The sequence below is a fragment of the Nelusetta ayraudi genome, unplaced genomic scaffold, assembly GCF_046127955.1.
Source record: "Nelusetta ayraudi isolate G7.1 ecotype Tasmania unplaced genomic scaffold, CSIRO-AGI_Nayr_v1 ptg000011l, whole genome shotgun sequence".
Lineage (NCBI taxonomy): Eukaryota > Metazoa > Chordata > Actinopteri > Tetraodontiformes > Monacanthidae > Nelusetta > Nelusetta ayraudi.
The window spans coordinates 23,678,843-23,701,802 of NW_027466061.1; the positions used below are offsets into that span (position 1 = coordinate 23,678,843).

The following is a 22,960-nucleotide window of genomic DNA, read 5'->3' on the forward strand; positions in this document are numbered from 1 at the left end:
ATGATGAGGAAAAAAATGTTGATTTATGTGTTGAGCTGACTGTCACTGTTCAAAATGAAGCGTGTCAACAGTGAGGTTAGCCAGGTTAGCATCAGCGACGCTAGCTGGCTGGTGCTACCTTGCATTTCTCCTGGTGTAGCTCGATCTGGATGTCCGTCAGCTTGGAGCGGAGATCTTCATTGGCTGCCTGCAGGGCGGAGATGAGCGCTTCGGGCTTCTCGCCCTTCGAACGCCCTTTCTTGGCCATGGTGAGGGGAGCGAGAGAAAATTAAAGGGGCTCCTCCCAAGCTTTCATTGAGGCGTCACGCAAACGTTCCAAGGCGCTCTGAGGGCTTTCCAGTTCCTCCTCTTCTTCATCCTCTTCTCAGACAGTCCTGCGGGGGGAGAAGCAGGGTAGAGAAAGAGGAGGAGGACGAGGAAGACAGGGTTTGTTTCAAATGTGTCTGGAACAGATAGGTTCAAAATGTATCACAATCTCAAGGCAGCGTGTGAAATATCATCAACTTGACTGGAAATAATTATATTCACTGCAGAAATCTCAGTTTCACAGGACGTCAGAGAAAACAAGGAAACATTCTTCATCATCTTCACCATAAAAATCCACGGAAAAGACTCAGTCAGTGCCAGCTGCCACAAATCTAAATCTGAAGCTGACGTCTCCCATAATTTATTGCGGCAGCTGCCATTTAACGTGAGCCAGTTTATCCAGAGCCACACAGAAGGAATCGTAGGCTTGAGGCTCATCGCGGTCACGCTCTACATTGGTATATTTGCAATAAAAAGGGAAAAAGTGGAAAAAAGTGCAACACACACACACACAAATATTATTGGTGGGACTTGATTAAAAAATGTATCAAATTAATTACGGCCTTTGTAATTCATTAATATTTTAATCGCATGTCAATATTTGAGTTGGTAACAGAGATTTAGGTATTTAAAATAATTTATGTGAAAGGAAATGCACAGCAAAGCCATGTGTGTTTGCAAGGACCCCTGACTGTGTAGCGCTTGTCGAGAATAATGAATGGCAAGTTTAGTTGCGGCATAAAAGAGAAATTGTAATAGATCCAGTTCACTTTACTTCAGATCCGGTGTCATGGCATCACTTCACATTGCACACATATAGTGAGAGAGATAAATGAATGAATATATACCTCTATATACATGTGTGTTTATGTCTGTATATATGGATATTGACCTGTGTCCCTGTGTGTGTCTGCGTGTGTGTGTGTGTGTGTGTGTATATTATATTTTGCTCATTATATAAGAGCAAAAAATATGATCAAAAATGTGAGCAATGTCCAATGACCGAGTGACCCCGGATCTGCACCAGATGTGAGAAGCACAATAAGTCATTAAACTGGATTCACTACAACTTCTCTTTTATATTAATATTTTGATGAAAATTTCCGTAGGATCTCCTCAGTGTCTTCCGTGACAAAACCATAATTCCCACCATAGGACTGAAAATAAAATCAATATGGAATCCTCGTGACCACGTCGCTCAGCTGGAACTGTAACCATGATGGAGAGCTCCAGCGGCTGGTGACCACGTTGTGTGAGAAAAACTTCCTGGAGCTCCGACAGGAAGTGTGAATTATTAATGATCAGCTACCGTCTTGTGGTCTGTCGCAGGCACGGCCTCTGTGTTTTTCCTCCTTGGGAGAGATATTTTCCCGAACCATCTCCAGGCCTGAGGTCTTCCAAACACTGCTGGAGCTTTGAATTGTAGCTGCACAGTAAAAAAAAAAAAATCTCATGCCTGAAACTCTACATTCTCCATCTGATTCCTATAATCCACTTGCCAGCATCTGGATTTTTAAAAAAGGAGGTCCTCCACTGGTGGTGGTGGTCCGAAGAGACTACCACTGTCTGCAACCGCTTCCTCTCTGTCTCTGACATCCACAACAACAGTGGTGGAAGAAAGTTTTTGGGCACTTCATTTATGCGTTTGTGTTGTTCTGTGTTGCTCTAAGAATTTCAGTTTTCAGTCGGCAACATTTTGTTCCGTCCATTTCACAACTAGCTGTTCCGGCAGGCGACTTTGTCTCTTGTTGCAACACTTTGACAACGAGAGTACTAGAAGAACTCCAAAAACTGCTAAAAACAACAAGAATGTCCGTGGAGGGCAAATCTACACCAGGCCGAAGCTGAGTGGTCCCTCCAGAGTTCAGCAGAGGCAGGACAGACAACATCCTCCACGATGCCATATCCAAGTGTCTGGATGTGTGCGGTGGGAATTTAGGAACTCCACAGACCTCATGTATAAAAATGTACGTGGCGTTCATTCTAAAGCCAGATGGATGTTCAAATCCAGAAAAAAAAATGTATGGCCTTTATCATATCTCTGTTCCCCGCTCTGTCAGTCTGCGGTGTCATCAGCCACATCTTCCAAAGGAACCACGGTCAAATCAGGGCAATTTAAACAAATTAGTTTCCATTGGGTCATTTTACACATCACCAACATGACTTGTGCTATAAATGCCACACAAAAAAACAAGCTGGTACAAAGATACAAATTGTGAAAAGTCATTCACTGATTATTGATGCTGGAAGGGGAGCTGTTTCAACGCTGCGTTGTGTAGTTGAATGTAACAGTGGATGATATTTAAGAGACAGCAGATTCATTTAGATGACCTCTGGTTTGGGTTCAAAGGTCAGTACCTTTTTTTAGTCCAGAAAAAAAAACCATGTCGAAAATTACATTGGTTATTGTTATTGACAGTATCAACATTCCATAATTTCTCACTGCTCAGAAAAGCAAATGTCCATTTCGAAACACTATTTGAAATCTGAGAAGATTCTCTTCATGTTGCAGCACAGACGGTTTCTGAAGTCTTCTACGGTCTGCTATGATGAGTGGAGCCAAACAGGAAGTAGACGCTGAGTTGGGAGACAGACGCGTCTGGACTGTGCAGTGCTGTGACTGGATCGACACCTAAACTGAGCCTGGATGACGTAACATCACTCTGAGGATTCTGCAGATTAGAGACAGTGTCCTGGTCCGACGTGTCCTCTGATGACTTGGTGGAGACCAGCGGATCATCTTATAATTGCTGTGGGTCATCAGGATGAAGCCAGTGGAGATGTGCAAAGAAGAATTCCAACACTGTGATGGAAGACCCAGAACCTCCCAGAGATGGATGTGACTGAGGCTGAGCCTAGATCCAGACCAGGAAATCTGACCCTGCATTGGCTGAAGCCACTGAATAGAAGTCTAAGCCTGGACAGAGTGTTCCAGAAAGTCCTGCCAGGAGATCCAGGATAGAGATAACTCCTCATCTGGTCCAAGAGCGTCATTTCTTCCCAGTATGTTGCCTCATCCAACATTTTAGCACGACATAAGAAAAGACACCCGGAGCCCGTGACTGACTGACTGGAAGCAGCCCTGATCTCACTGCATCAATCTTCCCTCACAACCTACAGCTCCTCATTCATCTACCACCAGCACCTCCACCTTGTCTGCTCCATGTTACAGCCTGCCCCCCACCTCCCAGACACACACGTCCAGCAGTGGAAGGGGCTTCTTTCCGAAAAGAAGCTCCTTCCACTGGAAACCAGTTAGCTGCTCCTTCCTGCCCTGGCCAACCAACCAACCAACCAATCAACTGACCAATCAACCAACCAATCGACCAATCAACCAACCAATTGCCCAACCAAACAACCATCAAACCAACTAATTAACCAATTAATCAACTGGCCAACTTACCGACCACAGCTCCGATTCACGGTGACTGCTACTGCTGAATTAAACCACAACTTAATCATGGCTCTCACGAATGTCGGATCTGATTACCGTTGTATTTTCATTTTTGAAGTGCCCCTAAAAAAAAATATCTACTGGTCAGACACACACACTGTACTGGACCCAACCAGGCTGGACCTGACTGAGACAACCAACTGGGCTCAGAGCTAACGTTGACTGACAATCAACACAACACAACACAAACTGTACAACCTGAAACCTACATTAGCAAATGAAGGACTTTTCAACCTACGAGAGGCTAAATAGATCAATTCTGTTCATTATGTCTTCTTTCTTCATCAAGACAAGGGTTTTTCATTCTTACCTTGACATGTTTCGGCGGAACTTCCGCCTTCGTCAGAAGTGTCACGCGATGGTATGTGTGACGTGTCTTATCAGCTGGTGGTACAGTGGCGTTACCTACTTGTCAGATTTGACAGGTGGGTCACGTCTCCCGCTGTCCGTTCGCCACTCCAGAATGCTGCTCCAGGTGTGTGAGAGCATATACGCTCCCTCGTCCCGGTTTATTGTCCTTGAGCCTTGTCTTCTAATCTCCATCGCTTCCCTGATCCAGCACCGGTATTTGTGGTCTTCTGTGCGGATAACTCTGGCCATGTTCTAGTTCATGATGTGGTTTTCTCTCTTGCAGTGGTCAGTTATGGCCAATATGTGAATTTCACTTGTTTGCCGTCTGTCCGTTTCATTCTCCTACTCTTTTTGATGTTCTTTATTCCGTGTACTGAAACCCCTTCCTGTCTCCCCGATGTACGTTTTATTACACGATTTACAAGGTATTTCATATATTACATTGCATTTATTATGGTCTTCCATTTTATCTGGGGCGTATGAGTATTTCGGGGCGTATGAGTATTTCGTGACAATTCTGAGGAAGGTAGAAGTTCCCCCGAAACATGTCAAGGTAAGAATGAAAAACCCTTGTCTTTAAAAAGGAAAAATGGAAAATAGAAGGCTAAATAATTCAACTTTCCTCATGAATCCAAAGGAACGTTGCCACGACGGTGATGCCACAGAGGGCTTAAGTGGAACTGGCCACAGCTGTTTAACGACACTCTTCTAAGAAGCAGAAGCACTTTAATATATCCGTCCGTCCATACTTCCATCCTAGCAGAGTAGTGCCAAATAAGTCTTCCTCATCATCATCACCATCAATATCATCACCATAGGGCTGGACGATAATTCGATAACGATATATATCGATCGATAGACGTGTGCTGCGATAGGAAAAAAAGGGTTCGATAAAAAGTTTGATAGAAAAAGTTTCACTTCCTTTTTCATCATAGCCAATCATGTAGCTTAATATTACGGTCATTTCTTCCTCCAACCAATCGCAAACACAGACACAGGTATGCTCCGTCACCAAGCCCCGCCCCTGTCAAACCACAACAGGGAGCACCTGTAGAAAGACGCCGCAGCAAGGAGAGGCGGAGGAAATCGCCCCGAAAAAAGGTTTCAGTCGCTCACCAGCACGGCAATATTTTGCCTTCTTTAAGTCCGACAAAAAGCAAACTGCGGTCGTTGTTTTGCCACCTAAACCAGTCGCATCCGCAGGAATACGAGCTCTGACGCCCGCGCCACAGCTCCACGTCGTCGGAGGAATCCGCTGACAGCGCCAGCGCCAAGCAAGTAAAGCAGAACAAACTGGACTTCTTGCAGTAAATACGACAAAGCGTCCAAGCGGCATAAGGACATCACCCATGCAGTAACATGCTTCATAGCGAGGGATATGCTGCCAATAACCACCGTTGAAAAGCTTGGCTTCTCGCCACTCTTGACCCGCGATATGAAGTTCCTGACCGCAAGTATTTTTCAAACACAGCTCTTCCTCGTCTGTACAACGAGTGCAGGGAATCAGTGCAAAACGAGCTGTTATCCGTTTCTTTCTACGCCACAACGTCGGATCTCTGGTCGAGTTGCACGTTCGAGCCCTATCTCAATGGTCTCAATGGCCAGCAGAGCTCAGCTGCTTAAACTGCCTTGGCCGGTTGTGTTGCGGGTTCAAGACTTGAGCTGCTTTAAACAATTGTTGCCACTAATGACAAGTTTGTACAGTTGAGGTATTGCACTGTTCAACTCCATGTCTTTCAGAAACAGCCGAAATCACACAGCTTTCCTCTGTTGCCCTGCAAGAAGTGGTTTTAGTATAGAACTTGAAGTTCAAACCTCAGTCTCCCTGAATCAAAGCCAGCTACAGGCTCGTGTGAAGTGTGACCGCCTGTGAGTTCTTTGTGACGGGGGAGAGGCTCAGCAGCTCCCGCTGTGTCAGAAGTCAGAGTCTCCAAACGCAAGCAGCTACAGTCTACAAAAACACTAGAAATAGACGCTAGAATTGCCGCTAGACGTTTTTAACAAAGACAAAGGGTGAATTCCAATTCCTCCCTTAATCCTCAATCTCAAAAATGCGCGCTCACGCGAGGTGCAAGTGCTGTCCCGATTCTAAGAACGTCAAGTTGAGGGAGGAGTTTAAGGGCTGTATCGCCCTCAATATTGAGATTCTCCGGCACCACCCTTGGCAGTAAGGGATACCCAGAAGGCATTGCGTATTTTCGCCAAGACATCTTCGAAAAAGATTGTAAAAGCGAGCTACAAATGGAAGTATTTTCTTAGTTAATAAAGATATAAATATTACCAAACCATTTTATTGTCTTAGTTTAAGACTTTTTTATGGATTATTGACATTGTTGTTGCGTAACATTTTTTTTTTTACTTTACAAGGTTTGTCAACCGGACCGGCGATCCCGGCTTCACGTTACTTGTGTACCTCGTTGTGTAGCGAAGGAGGACTTCTTCCTTTTTCGCCGTCTTTTTCTTTTTCCTCCTTCTTCTTCGTCGTTGTCTTCTTCTTGACAGACTGGACGTAGCTTTGGCGTGAGGCCGCCCCCCCACAGTCTGAAGACGTAACTGTACTTAAGGGGTGTCCCATTTCTAAGCCCTTACACTTATTTTTGAGGGCCAAAGATTGAGGGTTAAGGGCGTGTGCTGAGATTGAGGAGTTAAGGGAGGAATTGGAATTGGCCCAAAGTCTCTCAGAGGGTCAGCAGAGTCTCCGGATCAACTCAAAACAACGGACTGAAAACCTTGAAAACTGCTTCGGCCGATGTTTATACTTCAAGATCGCTGATTCGCTCATTTCACTGTCAATCAAAAAGGGATTCAGTCTCAAACAGATCATCCAATCATTAGGCAGAAGCCGAGTGCCCGGGCCAGACGAGGCCAGCCCACTGCTCCATAGACCCCCAGAGACGCTGTGCGTCCGATGGGCGGGACAAAGCCAAGCATTTATCCAATGACCGTCGAGTTTCGCTGCAGTGGAACAACCCACTCTGTGCTTCCCCACTGAATTCAATAAACGCTCAGCGTCTCCACGGTCTCACCACTCTGACGCTGCGGGGATGAATGAGAAGGAAGTGGTTTGACTGTCAGTTACCTGCGATAAGTCGCTGATTGTGAACAAAAGATGAACGCCTTCTATCGCATATTTAATCAATGAAATGTACACACAATAGTACATATTTGACCACTTATTTTCTGACATTTTAGGCTTCCCTTGCAGTCTTAGAGCAATCGCCTCTGATACACACACACACACACACACACACACACACACACACACACACACACACACACAGAAAAAAGATTTATTTGGAGGTTAGACTGTTAGCATTGATGCCAACAAGGCAGAACTTTGAGTTGTCCTGCAGCATTGGGCTAAATGGGTACAAAGGTGGCTACCTTCTGTTTACTGTAGCTAGCAGTAAACACATGTTAACGCTAACCCTCCTTGTTGTGCGGCGGGGGTGGAGGGTGGGTTAGCTAGCACAGCGTGATGGGATTTTTCTTTTTAACTTTTCCAACAATCAACTGATTGATTGTCTGGTTGTGATAATCAAAGCTCACCAGAGCCACAGAGTGTTTGTTATTGACGTGGTGCAGTACAGCTGGATGGTCTAACTGTGGCCCCGAGGACCAAATTCCAGCTGGGGAGTCATTACAACTTCCAGCCAAGTCGCTCAAGTTGTGGTTTAGTATCTAAGATTGTTTAAGTGCTGCCACACTTATAATCCCTCCTCCAGCCCCGACCTCCCTCTGATCCACATCAGCTCCAACTGTAAGTCTGTTCACAGTCAACAACGTCAACACTTCAGCACGTCATCGCGCTCAAGGTATCGTTTGTACAAACTCACTGACATCATTTAGAAATAATCCCAATACTACTACTAATAATAATAATAATAATAATAATAATAATAATAATAAGAAGAAGAAGAAGAAATAATAATAATAATAATGATAGTCGGTGAGTCATAAAATTAATAATAAAATATCCTCAATTTTTTTCAGTGTAATTTCAATAAAGAGCTAAATACCATGGGGCCTCAAAGATACATGTTTTGTTGTAACTTTCCTTTTGTTCATTTTCAATTAACAACAAAACACTTCAGGGCCAGTTAGGCCTTCTCTGCTGGCCTAATCATACTTAGAAAATTACATTTTCCATAAATATGATAACCAAGTTATGCTCCATAGTCTGTTCTTTTTACATCACATAATATCCACTTGGTTATGCAGCTTCCATTGTTGTATATTATGGTAGAGTCCAATCCAATCATATTTCAGCCAGCTTGTGTTGCCAGGTTCCATGAAATCTGCCTTAGACGAGCAGAACCAACATAGTAGGTTTCTGTCCGATGTAAGTGAACGGACCTCAGTTACTTGCGACAGCCAATCAGATCTTGAGTCTGTGATGCTAAGGCCAGCTATCTGGCTTTATGGTGAATTTCACACAGTGTTTGAATAAGAAGCCCTGAGAACCTCTAAAACTGAACTCAACCCTAGAGTTCCAGTTGCCACCACGACAGCTGAAGGGGAATATAAAAATCTAGTTGCTGAGGTAGCTCCAGCAGGCCTGTGTGTGTGTGTGTGTGTGTGTGTGTGTGTGTGTGTGTGTGTGTGTGTGTGTGTGTGTGTGTGTGTGTGTTACTAGCCGTGCAGCAGCAGTAGCAGCAGCAGCCATCTGATTGCTGCTCTCTGTATGGCAGCATCATCTCCATCATCGTCTCAAACATCATGCAGCCTCCATCCCCAGCAGCTCCACCCCGCCTCCCTCTCCCGCCCGCCCCCCGAGGCTCGAGGATGGATGGATGCAGGCCGGGCCGAGTCGTGCCCTACAGTACCATGCCGCGCCGCGCCACTTCCGTCATGCGGCCTAGTGCGGCAGCGGCGCGCTCCATCTTTGCTCCATCGGTTCCAGGAGACGCCTCGCAGGGCGACGGCGGATGATAATTCGCGAGGTTCGGCCTCGGCTTCAGGAACCTGCCCGGCAGCCTGCAGGCCTGCTGCTTCCCGTGGCCACCCGCGGCGCCTCAGACACCGTAAACGAGCGCCGCGCCCCCCCCGCTCCCTCCCGCTCCCCCCTCTGCTTACCTCGGTGTGGCGACCCTCCCTAACGGCTGTGCCGGCAGCACCCGCACATCTTCCGGTCCGGGGAAGAAAATTCGATCCTCGGCTGTGATTTCAGCTGCAGCCGCACAATAAAGCCGTCATGGCCGGAGCTGCTGCTGCTACTGCTGATGGTGGTGGTGGTGGTGATGGCGGTGATGATGATGCTGCTCAGGCCCCGCCCTCCTGCGCTGTGCTTGCAAGCTTGAAATGAGCTCACTGGTTTTACAGCCGCTGTGCGCGGGACTGCGGACTCTCTCTCTCTCTCTCTCTCTCTCTCTCTCTCTCTCTCTCTCTCTCTCACACACACACACACACACACACACACACACACACACACACACACACACACACACACACACACAGAAACGATGTAATAATATTGTTATAATTAAACATTTAAAAAAAAAAAAAAAAACACTTCCAAATTGCGAAGATTCCTGCCTTCGCCCCATGACAGGTGGGAGAGGCTCCAGCAGACCCCCAAGACCCTGAGTTGAGGAGGAGACGTGTAGTTGATGGATGGATAGATGGATAATGAAGAAAATAGAAGCCGCTTATATGATTTTCTGCTGTATTAATCCTGAGAGCAATTGGATTTCATTCTCTCCTACGCTTTAACTCACCTAGAAATGTGATTGTTTTTCACTTTTTGATCAAATGTTTTGGTGTTTTATTGTTTTTTGTTGTTTTGTTTGAATATTATTTTGTGAAATTGACAATCAAATTAACCTCACCATTGGATTCTCTGTTTAAAGCTGCTGATCTGTTTTCTCTGCAGCCTTCACACTAAAAGACACCTTTACATGAGACTGCCGAGTCTTTTACAGGCGTCATCAGTCACCAGCTAAGCATCAACACGCCTGCACTGGGACCAGTGTCGCGGAGGCATACGACAAAGTCCAGCTAAGTGAGTGAAGAAGACAAAGTCTGAGCACTGGAAGATGAATAATTGGAACAACAGCAGTGGTCGAAACATCCTTTGCGCTGGAATGTTCAACACAAACAAGGGCAGACAAAGTTTTTATACCACCGAACAAGCATGAGAGTATAATGTATGCATGTTACCTCCCCTGGAATGTTGCTTCCTTCCGCAAGGTATATAATCTATAAGCTATAAATGAGACATATAATCGGACGGAAAAAAGGAGTAAAAACATGAGCAATATTTATTCTACTACACCGTAGGTGTCAAACTCAAGGCCGGTGGGCCAAATCCGGCCCGCAAGTTAGTTATCTTTGGCCCACGTGATATTTAACTAGTATTACAATTGGCCCACCAGTATTGCGCACACCACCATAATACTACAAGTACCACAGTGCACTGCAAGTCTGGGAACGTAATGAAAAAACAAACAAACCGCAGGCTCCGTGAAAACGTTAAAATATTGAGTCGGTTCAATCTTCCGTTTACTCGAAGCTGGCGTTTTCACTGAAACTGCACAGACCAAAACTGCACAGACCAAAAACCGCACATTGGATAAGTTTGAAAACGTCGGCCTGCCCGTCTTTGTGTATATGCCAAAACCGATCATTTTTGGAAACAGCGATGTCACAGCTCAAAAGCCCTCCCCCGCCTCGCAACCTGAGCGAACTTGAGGTGCACACAACCAATCACAACAACAACAGCGTCGGACAACGAACTTGTTACTGCTACCAATGATCGGCCTGCAGTCTTCCCATTAACATCCACTACAACAAATTGCAAACAATAATGCGTTTTTTTGAGAGCATTTTCGAAAATCGACGGTTTCAAAAAATGCCATCTCCGTGTAAACGGCCCCTATGTTTGGTTGCATATAGCTATGTGAACCACTGTTCTCTTTGATGAAAATAAACAAAACATCACACAGAACTCATCTTTGCTGATGAACACCTTCACTCAGTTCTGAGGATTTCCTCAGCTCAGAGCCCGACCGCAAACACTGATGAACTTGTATGCAAGAGAGTTCCATTTTTGCATTTCTTGCTACTACAGACCATTTGATTTTTCTTTTAAATAAATAGTTTTTGGTTGTTGTTTGCCTGTAATCAATTTATTTATTTTCAACATTTATAAAAGCAGTGGCTGGTGAGGATCACAAAGCAGCAAACTGAGTTCAATGTAGCTTTAATGCAGCTTCATTTTTGCACTCTTGCTGATGTGAAAATATGGCAACTGATTTTATTTGTTTATTTTGTTAGCTGCTGTATAGGCTGTGATAGGTCCAGATTTAATATGTGCAATAATTTCAATAAAGAGTTTTAATAAAAAGTTTTCAATAACCATTAAATGAGTCCGGCCCTCTACACGTACCATTTTAATTTTTAATTTTTTTTTTAAATTTGGCCCTCTGTGTATTTGAGTTTGTCACCCCTGCACTACAATAATACCCCCATACATCATCAACACTAACCCTGAGCACGAAGACGTCAATGTTAAGAGTGCCCTCCGAAGGTCAGTCATGGAACTGCAGACAAGCTGAAGTTGAGGGATGAAGGGTGAAGGAGGGTTGAAGTGCAGAAATTTGATACCAGCAAACTTTCAGTCGCTTCAAACGGTTTCTGAGTTGCTGGTGGCTCGAAATACGTGTTCTGACCGTTATTATCTTGCAACTATATTATTTCTTTTGTTGGTTAGTTGTCAAAAAACTGTCGTTTTTTTCCGCTTTCGCTCGTCTAATGGTACGTTCACAGGTCCTCGGACAAACGGACTCCACCTTGTTGTCCAAATAATAATAATAATAATAATAATAATAATAATAATAATAATAATAATAATAATACATTATTATTATTATTATTATTATTATTATTATTATTATTATTATTAATAATAATAATAATAATAATAATAATAATAATAATAATGATAACTTAATGTAATGAAAAAAACAGTGGTTTGTTTGTCTGAACTCTAATATGATCAAATGTGGAAATGAAGGCAGAAAATTCCATCCGTTGTTCAGACTGGAGATGGTTTCCAGCTGAGGACTCGGCCTCAGTGCCGCCATGTCATTGAACGCACCAGAACGGCGGTGTTAATATGAGTCCGCACGGGGCGACAGGCAGCTCAGTGTCGAGGCCACCTCAAGCCACACAGACACAGACCCTGACTTCCCCCAGCATTACAGTGGACCCTGGACCTTGGTTGACTCCTTCTTATGTCCCTGTGCGCGCTAAAAAATAAACAAGCAAAACTTCTGTGAGTGCCAAACTATTTTTTACCCACGTTGATGCTGATTGACCGACCGCGGAGGGAGAAAGAAGCACCGCCGAGATGATGGGGAAGGACGTAACCGACAGCCCTGTGTGCTCGGTGCCGGTGCCGGACAGACCGTCGCTGAAGGCCAACAAAGCCTTGCAGGAACGGGGCTATTGGGGGACTAAGGCAGAGTTCATCCTGACCGTAATGGGGGCCATCATCGGGCCAGGGAACGTCTGGAGGTTCCCCTACCTATGCTACAGGAACGGCGGAGGTAAGAGCGGAGCCACCTGGTCCAACTTCTGCTGAGCGAGTGGAAGTTGTTTCATAGTCGATGTTGACTCGTTGTTTTTTTTTTTATTTTTTTTTTCTTCCATGCTAACTCTTTTTTTTTTTTTTTTTTTTTAATGTTTAGTGTTGCACGCACAAACAGATGGTCAGTGGTTTAGTGCTCATTGGTTGAAATTCCAGAGTTCTATTAAAAAAAAAAAAAAAAAAAAAAAAGTGTGGAGAGCATAAAAAGGATAGTGTTGGACTAAGAGCTCTTTCAAAAAAGTCTAATATTTATTTCAGTGGAAACCAAGGGTTGTCAAACGTGTGTTAAGCCCCAAGTGAAAGGTGGTTTGATTAATATTGGCTATTATTCTAAAGAGCTATTTCAAAATCACGGTGTGGATGGTTTTTAAAAAAAATGATGGAATTGCCAATGGTTGTGAAATATGTGTTGATCTTAAAAAATAATGGGAACCGGTTATGGTGGTTTTGGTGGTTGGTTCGCTGAAATTCTAGAATGCTATTTCAAAATAAAGGTGAGTAATGCTGGAATTTTTATTATATGTGTGTGTGTGTGTGTGTGTGTGTGTGTGTGTGTGTGTGTATATATATATATACATACATATATATATATATATATATATATATATATATATATATATATATATATATATATATACATATATATATGTTTTAAAACTGCAGGCTGTGAAATATTTCTGTTGAGAAAAAAAAGAAACCTGGTGAGAAGTGGTTTGCCAATGATTGGTTCATATTACAATAAGCTTTTTCAAAAGTGTAATAATTATAGTAATGACAACAACTATACTATAACGCTGTGACAGGAACAACAAATTTTGGACGACAGTCTCTAAACTCTCCGGTTGCCGCGCAGCGCGGATATTTAGCATAGATCCTGTCAATTCTTGCTGTAAACATTGAGGTGGGTGATTTGATAAGTTCATTTTCCTTTTAGTACCAAACATTAACAATCTGGGCTGAATGTGTGTTTTTTTGTGACACTTTTTCATTTTGAAGAAGAAAAAAACAAGCCAATATTGAATATGAAACCAACTTTACCGCGTTCTTCTGCCCCAACTGTTGCTCCTCTCAGGCGTTTTCTTCATCCCTTACATCCTCTTCATGTTCACGTGTGGCGTGCCGCTGTTCTTCCTGGAGACGGCGCTGGGACAGTACACCAACCAGGGCGGCATCACGTGCTGGAGGAGGATCTGCCCGCTGTTCCAAGGTAGGCACGAGCCCACAGGTGCTCCTTCCTTGGCTGCGCAGTGTGCGCATAACACATTTATTTATTTATTTATTTATTTTGTGCAGGCATGGGCTACGCCAGTCACCTGATCATTGCCTTCAGCGCCACCTCCTACATCATCGTCATCGCCTGGGCCTTCTTCTACCTGTTCTCGTCCTTCAGTGCTGAGCTGCCCTGGGCCACCTGCGGGAACTACTGGAACACAGGTAGGATACATGCTGCCTGGAGCGCCTTCCACAGGTGCGCTGACTCACTGCAGTAATCGCAAAAAATAATAATATCTCTCCATTCAGAGCAGTTACACTGTGAATCCACAGCCACTGGTCAGGGTGGGGTGGGGGATCTGTGGGCCAGGCCGGGGTGTTTTGGGGGAGTTGTTTCACCCTGTCGGCACGTGACTTGTTTTGTTATGTTGTGTTATTCGTGTTTTTGATACGTTAAGACTGGTGAGTGAACACAGGAGGTGCAGAACTTATGACTCATGGTGACTGGAAGGGGCAGGAAGTACTGTAGCTGGCCTCAGCAGCAGACATCAGGCTGAGATCAAGCGGAAGGAGGTGGAGGAGCAGCAGAGATTGGGCCGAGGGAGGTGGAGGAGCTGCAGAGATCAGGTGGAGGGAGGTGGAGGAAGCAGCAGAGATCAGGTGGAGGGAGGTGGAGGAGCTGCAGAGATCAGGTGGAGGGAGGTGGAGGAAGCAGCAGAGATCAGGTGGAGGGAGGTGGAGGAGCAGCAGAGATCAGGTGGAGGGAGGTGGAGGAGCTGCAGAGATTGGGCTGAGGGAGGTGGAGGAGCAGCAGAGATCAGGTGGAGAGAGGTGGAGGAAGCAGCAGAGATCAGGTGGAGGGAGGTGGAGGAGCTGCAGAGATCAGGTGGAGGGAGGTGGAGGAAGCAGCAGAGATCAGGTGGAGGGAGGTGGAGGAGCTGCAGAGATCAGGTGGAGGGAGGTGGAGGAGCAGTAGAGATCAGGTGGAGGGAGGTGGAGGAAGCAGCAGAGATCAGGTGGAGGGAGGTGGAGGAGCTGCAGAAATTGGGCCGAGGGAGGTGGAGGAGCAGCAGAGATCAGGTGGAGGGAGGTGGAGGAGCAGCAGAGATCAGGTGGAGAGAGGTGGAGGAGCAGCAGAGATCGGGCCTAGGGTTGAAGTGAGTGTTAGTGTGTATGAAGGAGCGAGGCTGAAGTTCCTCCCCCGCTGGGACTGGCTGTTCCACCTCTGTGCCTCTGTCTCCCTCTGACTCCAGACTCCTGCCTGGACATCAGCAGCACCAACCGGACCTCCAGCCTGACCTCCAGGGTCAACGCCACTCTTCCTGTTGTAGAGTTCTGGCAGTAAGTGCCGGCTCGACTCACACCTGCACACTTGCTGATGGTTCTGTTGTTTTTCTTCCATCCGACTCTCTTCCTCCCTTCCTTCACGTCTCTCTCTCTGAACCCCTCCTCTCCCTTCAGACCATCTCCTCGATCACATTTGCTTTCCTTCCATCCCTTTCACATTCACCATCCTCTCGGCCATCCACCAGGCGGCGGGCCCTGAAGGTCTCGGGTGGCATCGAGGAGGTGGGCAGCCTGAGGTGGGAGCTGGTCCTGTGTCTCATCCTCACCTGGGTCATCTGCTACTTCTGCGTGTGGAAAGGTGTCAAGTCCACCGGGAAGGTAACACACACGCACCCACGCACATACACTTAACAGCCAGGTGAGAGCCCAGTCTGACCCAGTTTGACCCACTATGACCCAGTATGACCCGGCATGACCATGTCTGACCCAGCCTGACCCGTTATGAACCGACCTGACCCCGCCTGACTCGGTATGACCCGGAATGACCCAGTAAGACCCGGTCTGACCCGGTATGACCTGATCTCACCCAGTATGACCCAGTATGACACGGTCTGACCCAAGATGACCCCACAGTATTTATCTCTTTATTGAAATGATTATTAAAAAAATGAAAAAGAAATGGATGATATACAGCTATTTTATGTCTTACTGACTATTAATATAATTTCTTTTCCTTCGGAGGGCTGGATTAAAAAGCTTAATGGTCCGCATATTGCCTCCGGGCCGTAGCTTGCCCACGCCTGAACTAAACTGTTTGAATCAAGTTTGAACCTCACGTGTGAAGCCTGCATACATCACTTGGCACTTGGCAATGTCAACGTGAACCATGATGGTTTGACCCCAAAATGTTCTCTTCCGCTGTCAGTTTGTTTTGGCCTCCACGAGGGAAACACAACAGGATTTGTTGCAGCAAAGCAAAGCCTGACAAACACACAAGCCCCTTAAATCTTTGTGCAAAATTTAGATTTGACTTTTGACGACCTCGTAACTCTCTAAGTATCTAGAGGACATAAAGTCCTGGTTCCAGGATCACTGTGTGACTGACTGAACGCTCAGTGACCTTCTGGAGTTTTCTTGATAAGGTCCTGGATTTCTTTTTTTTTTATCCCCCTGTAAAATTCAATCAAACAGAGTCAATCATAAGCTGGTAATTGATTTATTTATTTATTTTTTGCGTGTGCTGTTGTCTGGAGAATCACGCAGGGATGAAAATTTTCAAGTATTGCAGTGTTTAGAGATAATCCACGTCAGAGAACTTTGATTAGTTCTGCTTTCTCAAGAGGGGATTTGGGGGGGGCTCAACGAAGATCTCCCAGATCATGCTTGATATTTTTCTTGAAATGCCGGTTTTAAAACTAGTTCATAGTGATGTTGAGCCTTGGCGGTGGGGGGCCGACCCTCTCTCGTCCCCCCCAGGCAGCCTTTGTCACGGCCACCTTTCCCTATGTGATGCTGCTGGTCCTGCTGGTCCGAGGTGTCACTCTGCCTGGAGCTTTGGACGGCATCATCTACTACCTCTACCCGGACTTGTCCCGCTTGACTGACCCACAGGTGAGACGACCCGATTTCCCTGCACAGCGCCCACACCCTTGCTGGGACTCACCCTCCACCTGTCTCTCCCCCCCCCCCCCCCCCCGCCCCCCTGTCAGGTGTGGATGGACGCTGGGACTCAGGTCTTCTTCTCCTACGCCATTGGCCTGGGCTTCCTCACTTCGCTGGGCAGTTACAACACCTACCACAACAACTGCTACAGGTGGGAGACTGGACCTCCAACACAGCGCCCCACCCCCTCCCAACCCACAATGTGGTTGGTTCCTTGTGTAGGCCACTGTTGTGGAAAAGAGTAAAGAAATACTGAGTAAATAAGCAATTTAAAGAACAAGAATAAATGATCGGAGTTCCGAGACACAGGCACAGTACAAACAACAGAACAGATGTGCAGGAGCTCAAGTGAATGTGAGTGTGAGTGCAAAGAGATAAGGAAGATGAAGTTCTGAATAAATAAATATACTAATTCAGCCACCTTTACGCAAACAAAAGTACAAAAAGTACAGGTTCTGAAATGAACTGAATTGAAAAGTCAAAGTGTTTCTTTGACAACACTAATGAAACAAAACATTGGTTGATAATGTTGTCAAAAGTTGCGACAGAATAATCTGGACTGAAGTGACCAGCGGTCAGACGTTGGAGGTCAGAGGTCTTGATGAGCATCTGGATCATTTTGAACAGCTTTGCTACTCTCATTACTATGCATTTTTTCTGTTTTCCAACTGCAGCTCAACCAAACTGTAATCAGTAATAGTTCTGACCAGTGAGACACTATGGGATGTTGACACTGTTAATTACAATAACCAATTTTATTTTCTACATATACTTGGTTTTCTTTTGTTCAGACAGATAAAAGTTAAAACAGATGTTACCTGCCTTGACAATTTCGACTGTAGCTCCAGTCTTCTTCAGAAGTGTCATCCAACGTGCTACTGCACATCTGTCATGGCATGTCTGTCAAGGAAACTGTCAAGGCAGGTAACATCTGTTCTAACTTGTATCTGTCTGAACAAAAGAAAACCAAGTGTATTTCTACCAACGAAGACAGAATGGACATTTTCAATCTTATTTTCTCCATGTTTATTTCTTCTCTGGACTGAAAACATACTGACGTTTGACCCCAAAGCCAAGGTCCTCTAAAATAGTTTTCTGTCTCTAAAATGCAGTATCATCCACTGTTAAATTCAACTGCACAACAGCTATGTTCAAATAGCTCCACTTCAATAATGAATGAATGACTTTGAACACAATCTGGATCTTTTAAAGACTTTTAAACACAAAATAAACCAGCATGTTTTTCCAATGTAAGCAGTAGAAAGTGCAGATATTTAAGTACAAAATTTAGGGGGTCAAAGCACAAAACAAAATAGCCAGAAAAAAATAGTCAAGTAAAGAACAGATGAAAATTCTACTTAACCTCTGCTGCTTCTCTTCCAGGGACTGCTTCTACTTGTGTTTGCTCAACAGTGCCACCAGCATCGTGGCAGGCTTTGCCATCTTCTCTGTCCTGGGTTTTATGACCTACGAACAAGGAGTTGATATTTCTGAGGTGGCAGAGTCAGGTGAGTTCGTCATTCCCCTCTAGCTTCCCCTCAGACCTCGAGTGGCTCTTGAGCAGACCTGGGCAAAGTACGGCCCGCGGGCTGGTCTGGTCACTTTGGTGTTGCGGAGCTCCAGGGATGTTGCGCATCAACACTGTGGCTGCTTTGGGAGGGTTAGAGATCTACATTGTTCTCCTGAGACCTTTATTGGTCTCGTGAGACCTTCCGTGTTTTCCTGAGATCTTCAGTGGTCTCATGAGATTTTCAGTGATCTCCTGAGTTCCTGGCTGGCTGGATGGGTGAGGAGTGTGCATGTGCTCGTGTGTGTGTGCTGCAGGTCCTGGACTGGCCTTCATCGTCTACCCCCGCGCTGTTGCCATGATGCCCATGCCTCAGGTGTGGTCAGCCTGTTTCTTCATCATGATCATCCTGCTGGGCCTGGACAGTGAGGTAGCCCAGCTCCAGGAATTAGACCAAGTCCTGCCCATCGGCCCTTCACGCCCACACTCCTCTCTGCTGGTGTTTCTGCTTGCAGTTTGTGGGCCTGGAGTGCCTGATGACCTCGCTGGTGGACCTTTTCCCCACCTACCTGCGCCAGGGCCGCAGGCGGGAGCTGGTGTTGCTGGCCATCTGCTCCACCTGCTGCCTGCTGGGCTTCCCCTTGGTCACCGAGGTCAGTGGCTCTCCTGGCCCAGCCCAGGGCTGAAGGTCGACTGTGGCTGAAGCAGTTCTGTGGTCTGTCTGTTTCCCTGTCTGCTGGCAGGGAGGAATGTACCTGCTGCAGCTGCTCGACCACCACGTCTGCAGTGGCACCACACTGCTGCTGCTCGCCCTCTGCCAGTCCATCAGCATCGGCTGGGTGTATGGTGAGGCCACCACGCACCGCCCACCAGGGTCGGCTAAGCAGACAGAGCTCCTCCTAAAGACCTGATGCTCCTCCTCCTTCTTCTCCCTTTTCCCTTTTCTCCTTTCCTACAACTCCTTCTCCATCTCTTCCCCTCCTCCATCCATGTCCTACACCTCCCCCTCCTCCGCCTCCCCAGGTCCTGACCGTTTCTACGACAACATCGCGGACATGATTGGCTACCGGCCACACCCCTTCATGAAGTACTGCTGGACCTACATCACTCCCCTCATCTGTTTCGTAAGCTCCACCTCCACCCACACCTTCTGTCCGTACCTGATGTCTGACTGGTGAACCCTCACGGTTATTGAGACATTCTTTTAAAGTTGCCACATTTGAGAAGATTTGAGATGAGCTCTAAGGAGGTGCGTGAAGATATGAGGCGATAAGTGAAGTTATATGTGGGAGGGATCCTCCTTCCCCAGCAGCAGGGACAGCAGCCCACTAAAACAGAGCTCTGAAACCTGTCGGTCTCTTGTGCTTCTTCTTGCCAGGGCACCTTCATCTTCTCCATTGTCAAGTACTCCCCTCTGAAATTCAGCGACAGCTACGTCTACCCGCTGTGGGCCAACATCCTTGGCTGGTTCGTGGCCAGCAGCTCCCTGCTCATCATCCCCATCTTCGTGCTTTACCAGCTGGCACACGGCAAAGGAACACTGCAGCAGGTAAGCTTCCCTTTGGAAAACTTCCTGCTGCTGCTGCTGGTGGTGGTGGTCTTGGTGGTTGTAGTGGTGGTGAGGTTTGCTTCTACATGAAACAATGTAAACATCTCTAAGAGCTCCTTTCATTCGTGGGGAAGAGCAGCGGCGTGTTAGTGCTGCAGAGGGAGTGTGAGTGCAGTTCACACACTTCACTCGATACCTTCATATTGACTTCTATGGAAAGAACATCAGCGAGATTCCTGGAACCACGCCCCTTTGAGACAAGAGAGTGCAATGAGAGAGTAAGAAAGAGAAAAAGTGAGGGGAAAGGGGGGCAGCACTAGAAAATTTTGAGAAGCAGTTTCTGCTTTTTTTTTTCTAAATAACTAGCTAACTGAATAACTAAACTAACTAATTGACTGGCTCCCTAACTGACTGAATGACTTACTATCTAACTGATTCACTGACTAACCAACTAACTGACTGACTTACTTACTGATCAACTGACTGAATAACTAACTAATTAAGTGACTGACTAACTAACTGATTGACTAACAAACTAATTGAATGACTGACTAACTAATTGACCAAATAACTACATGATTGACTAACTGAATGACTAACTAGCTGATGGAAAGACTAACTAGCCGAACAAATAACTCACAAACTAAATAACTAACTAACTAACATGGAAAACAAAGAGCAGCTTGTATAACAGCCAGCTGTGTCTTGTACTAAGAGCTGAAATGTGCTGGGCTCCGATTGGTGATGTGTGCTGGGCTCTGATTGGTGACATGTGCTGGCCTCTGATTGGTGACTTGTGCTGGGCCCTGATTGGTGAAATGTGCTGGGCTTTAATTGGTTCTTCTTTTCCCTGGGCAGCGGCTGCTGTCGCTGTGCCAGCCGGTGGACGAGCTGCCCAAACAATCTGCTGCTGCTCTTGAGAGCAACAGCAAAGATGTGGAAGCTTCAAGCCATAGTGGGAAAGTCAGCCGGTTCTCTCTTCAACCCTGAGACCTTCACCTCCATCTGCATTTCAGTCTGCACCGCTTGCCGCTCTGTCCTCCTCAGGGTCAAACTTCTTCATTCAAAGATTCAACGGTAGAAGAAGAAGAGAAACACTTTAACGACAGTCTGCAACTCCAGGACATGAAGTGGGTGGAAATTTCTTCAGCCCTTTTTTTCTGACCACCAGCAGTTTTTACAGGGGGAATCAGAGGATTCAGTATAGTTCACACACACACACACACACATCCACATCTTCCAAGTTTACTCAGAGTTTTACTCGAATATTTCAATTTATGAGAAGTTTTTTCATTATTATATATATATACACATACATGTTTATGTATATTAAGGCTGTCTCACAATAAATTTTTTTAATCGTGATTAATCGCAGAATCTTCATAGTTAACTGTGATTAATCGCGGTTCGAATCGCACGTGTAAAATTCTGTTATTTTGCATTTCAGATTTAACCCCATAATATAAAGTATTTCTTACCAGAAATCAGCCAGAGGGGCCGACAACAGGTTAGTAAAAGGGACAAAACGGCTTACTCTGGGTTCACACCGGGTGTGGAAGCGCCGCAAAGCGCCCCCCCCACGACAGTCGCACGCAAGCCGCAGCCCTCCTGTGCACATTTCTCCACAACGGTCGACAAACGCTTCTGCTCAGCTGTTGTTTGCTCCCATTCAGAGCTATTTTGTTCATCAAGACCAATTTCACATCATCCATCTTGACTTGACAACAACTCCTCTCTGCCTCTCTCTCTCACTCTTTCCCTGTTTGTTTGTGTGTTTAGAAACCCAAAGTCCCACCCCTCATCCCATAGCCAGCCCACTCTGTTGCTCTCTTTCGCGTGTGCCTGTGTGTGTGTGTGTGTGTGTGTGTGCGTGTGTCTGTATGTGTGCGTGTTTGTTTGTTTTCATCTCTCTCGCAGTCTGTTTAGATTCTGATAAATATAGTGTACACAAATATCGTCGCATTTGTCAATCGCAGTATTTTATTTTGAAAATTGCTTTTATTTGAAGACTTACTGGATTTTCTCATGTTTCTTTGAGTGACTTCCTGTCCAGCTTGAACAAAATAGACCAGGCGCCAAAATGATCACTGCACAGCGCAAACTGGCTGCAGAAGTGTGCGCTGCTTCGTGTCTTGGTCTGACCGACACCATTGGTTAACAAGGGCGCCGAAAGGAAGCGGGCTCCGTTTGCTTACGCCTCCAGTGTGAACCCGGCCTTCCGTTTGAAATTGGTTTGAAACAGCCCTAATGTATATACATGCATATATATATGCACTACCACTATATATGTATATACATACATGTATATACATATATACATATATATATATGTATATACATATGTATTATGTACATACATATATCATATATATATGTGTATATATGTATGTATGTATATATACATGTATACATATATATATATATATATATATATATATATATATATATATATATATATATATATACACATATATATATATATACACATACATACATACATACATACATACACATATATATGATATATGTATGTACATAATACATATATGTATATATATATATATATATATATATATATACATATACATATATATATATATATATATATATATATATATATGTATATATATATATATATATATATATATATATATACACATATACATGTCTAGGTCGAACTATATTAACTATAATTATATTGGTGGTATTATATTATAGCCATAATATAGCCATATTAACAGTTGTGTTTTGTTCTAACACTCATGCAATAATGTTGTTTATGTTGAATGTTTTGTGCAGTAGATTAGCTATAATATGTTATAATGCTATTTTTATTAACAGACTGTTGGTTGGTGTAACCGTGCTTTATTTTTTATTAAAGAATACACTGCAGTGTCTCTTTCCCCTGAGTATTGAATCAATCATTCATAAATTAATCAATACCTCTGGCTGTGACCAGTGTTTTGAGGAAAAGGGGGTGGACATAATGAGACAATCGAAAGAATCCCGAAACTAAGACCAAGAACTATGACGAAGCCTATG

General features: G+C 45.1%; 2 protein-coding genes and 1 long non-coding RNA gene across 4 annotated transcripts in view; 2 read left to right on the top strand and 1 right to left on the bottom strand.

The window, feature by feature from the left end:
* jakmip2 (janus kinase and microtubule interacting protein 2) overlaps positions 1-9,401 on the bottom strand; it is a 32,934-nt gene extending 23,533 nt beyond the window's left edge. The window contains exons 1-2 of one of the 2 annotated variants that reach the window (XM_076019639.1): positions 9,188-9,401; positions 119-374 (exon numbers count right to left, since the gene is read on the bottom strand). In XM_076019639.1, the coding sequence (XP_075875754.1) occupies positions 119-247 (129 nt within the window). In that variant the 5' untranslated portion in view covers positions 248-374; positions 9,188-9,401. The remainder of the gene's footprint in view (positions 1-118; positions 375-9,187) is intronic. The other variant, XM_076019640.1, reaches the window with a different exon arrangement.
* LOC142884180 (uncharacterized) overlaps positions 1-22,960 on the top strand; it is a 145,566-nt gene that overhangs the window by 68,419 nt on the left and 54,187 nt on the right. The gene's annotated exons all lie outside the window — the stretch shown is intronic.
* LOC142884145 (sodium- and chloride-dependent GABA transporter 2-like) lies at positions 12,229-21,216 on the top strand. The gene is made up of 14 exons (XM_076019653.1): positions 12,229-12,660; positions 13,774-13,908; positions 13,995-14,135; positions 15,167-15,254; positions 15,446-15,578; positions 16,677-16,811; positions 16,910-17,013; positions 18,246-18,370; positions 18,687-18,799; positions 18,885-19,022; positions 19,113-19,215; positions 19,393-19,493; positions 19,748-19,918; positions 20,777-21,216. Exons 1-14 carry the CDS (start codon positions 12,462-12,464, stop codon positions 20,906-20,908), a joined length of 1,818 nt encoding a protein of 605 aa, XP_075875768.1. The 5' UTR covers positions 12,229-12,461; the 3' UTR covers positions 20,909-21,216.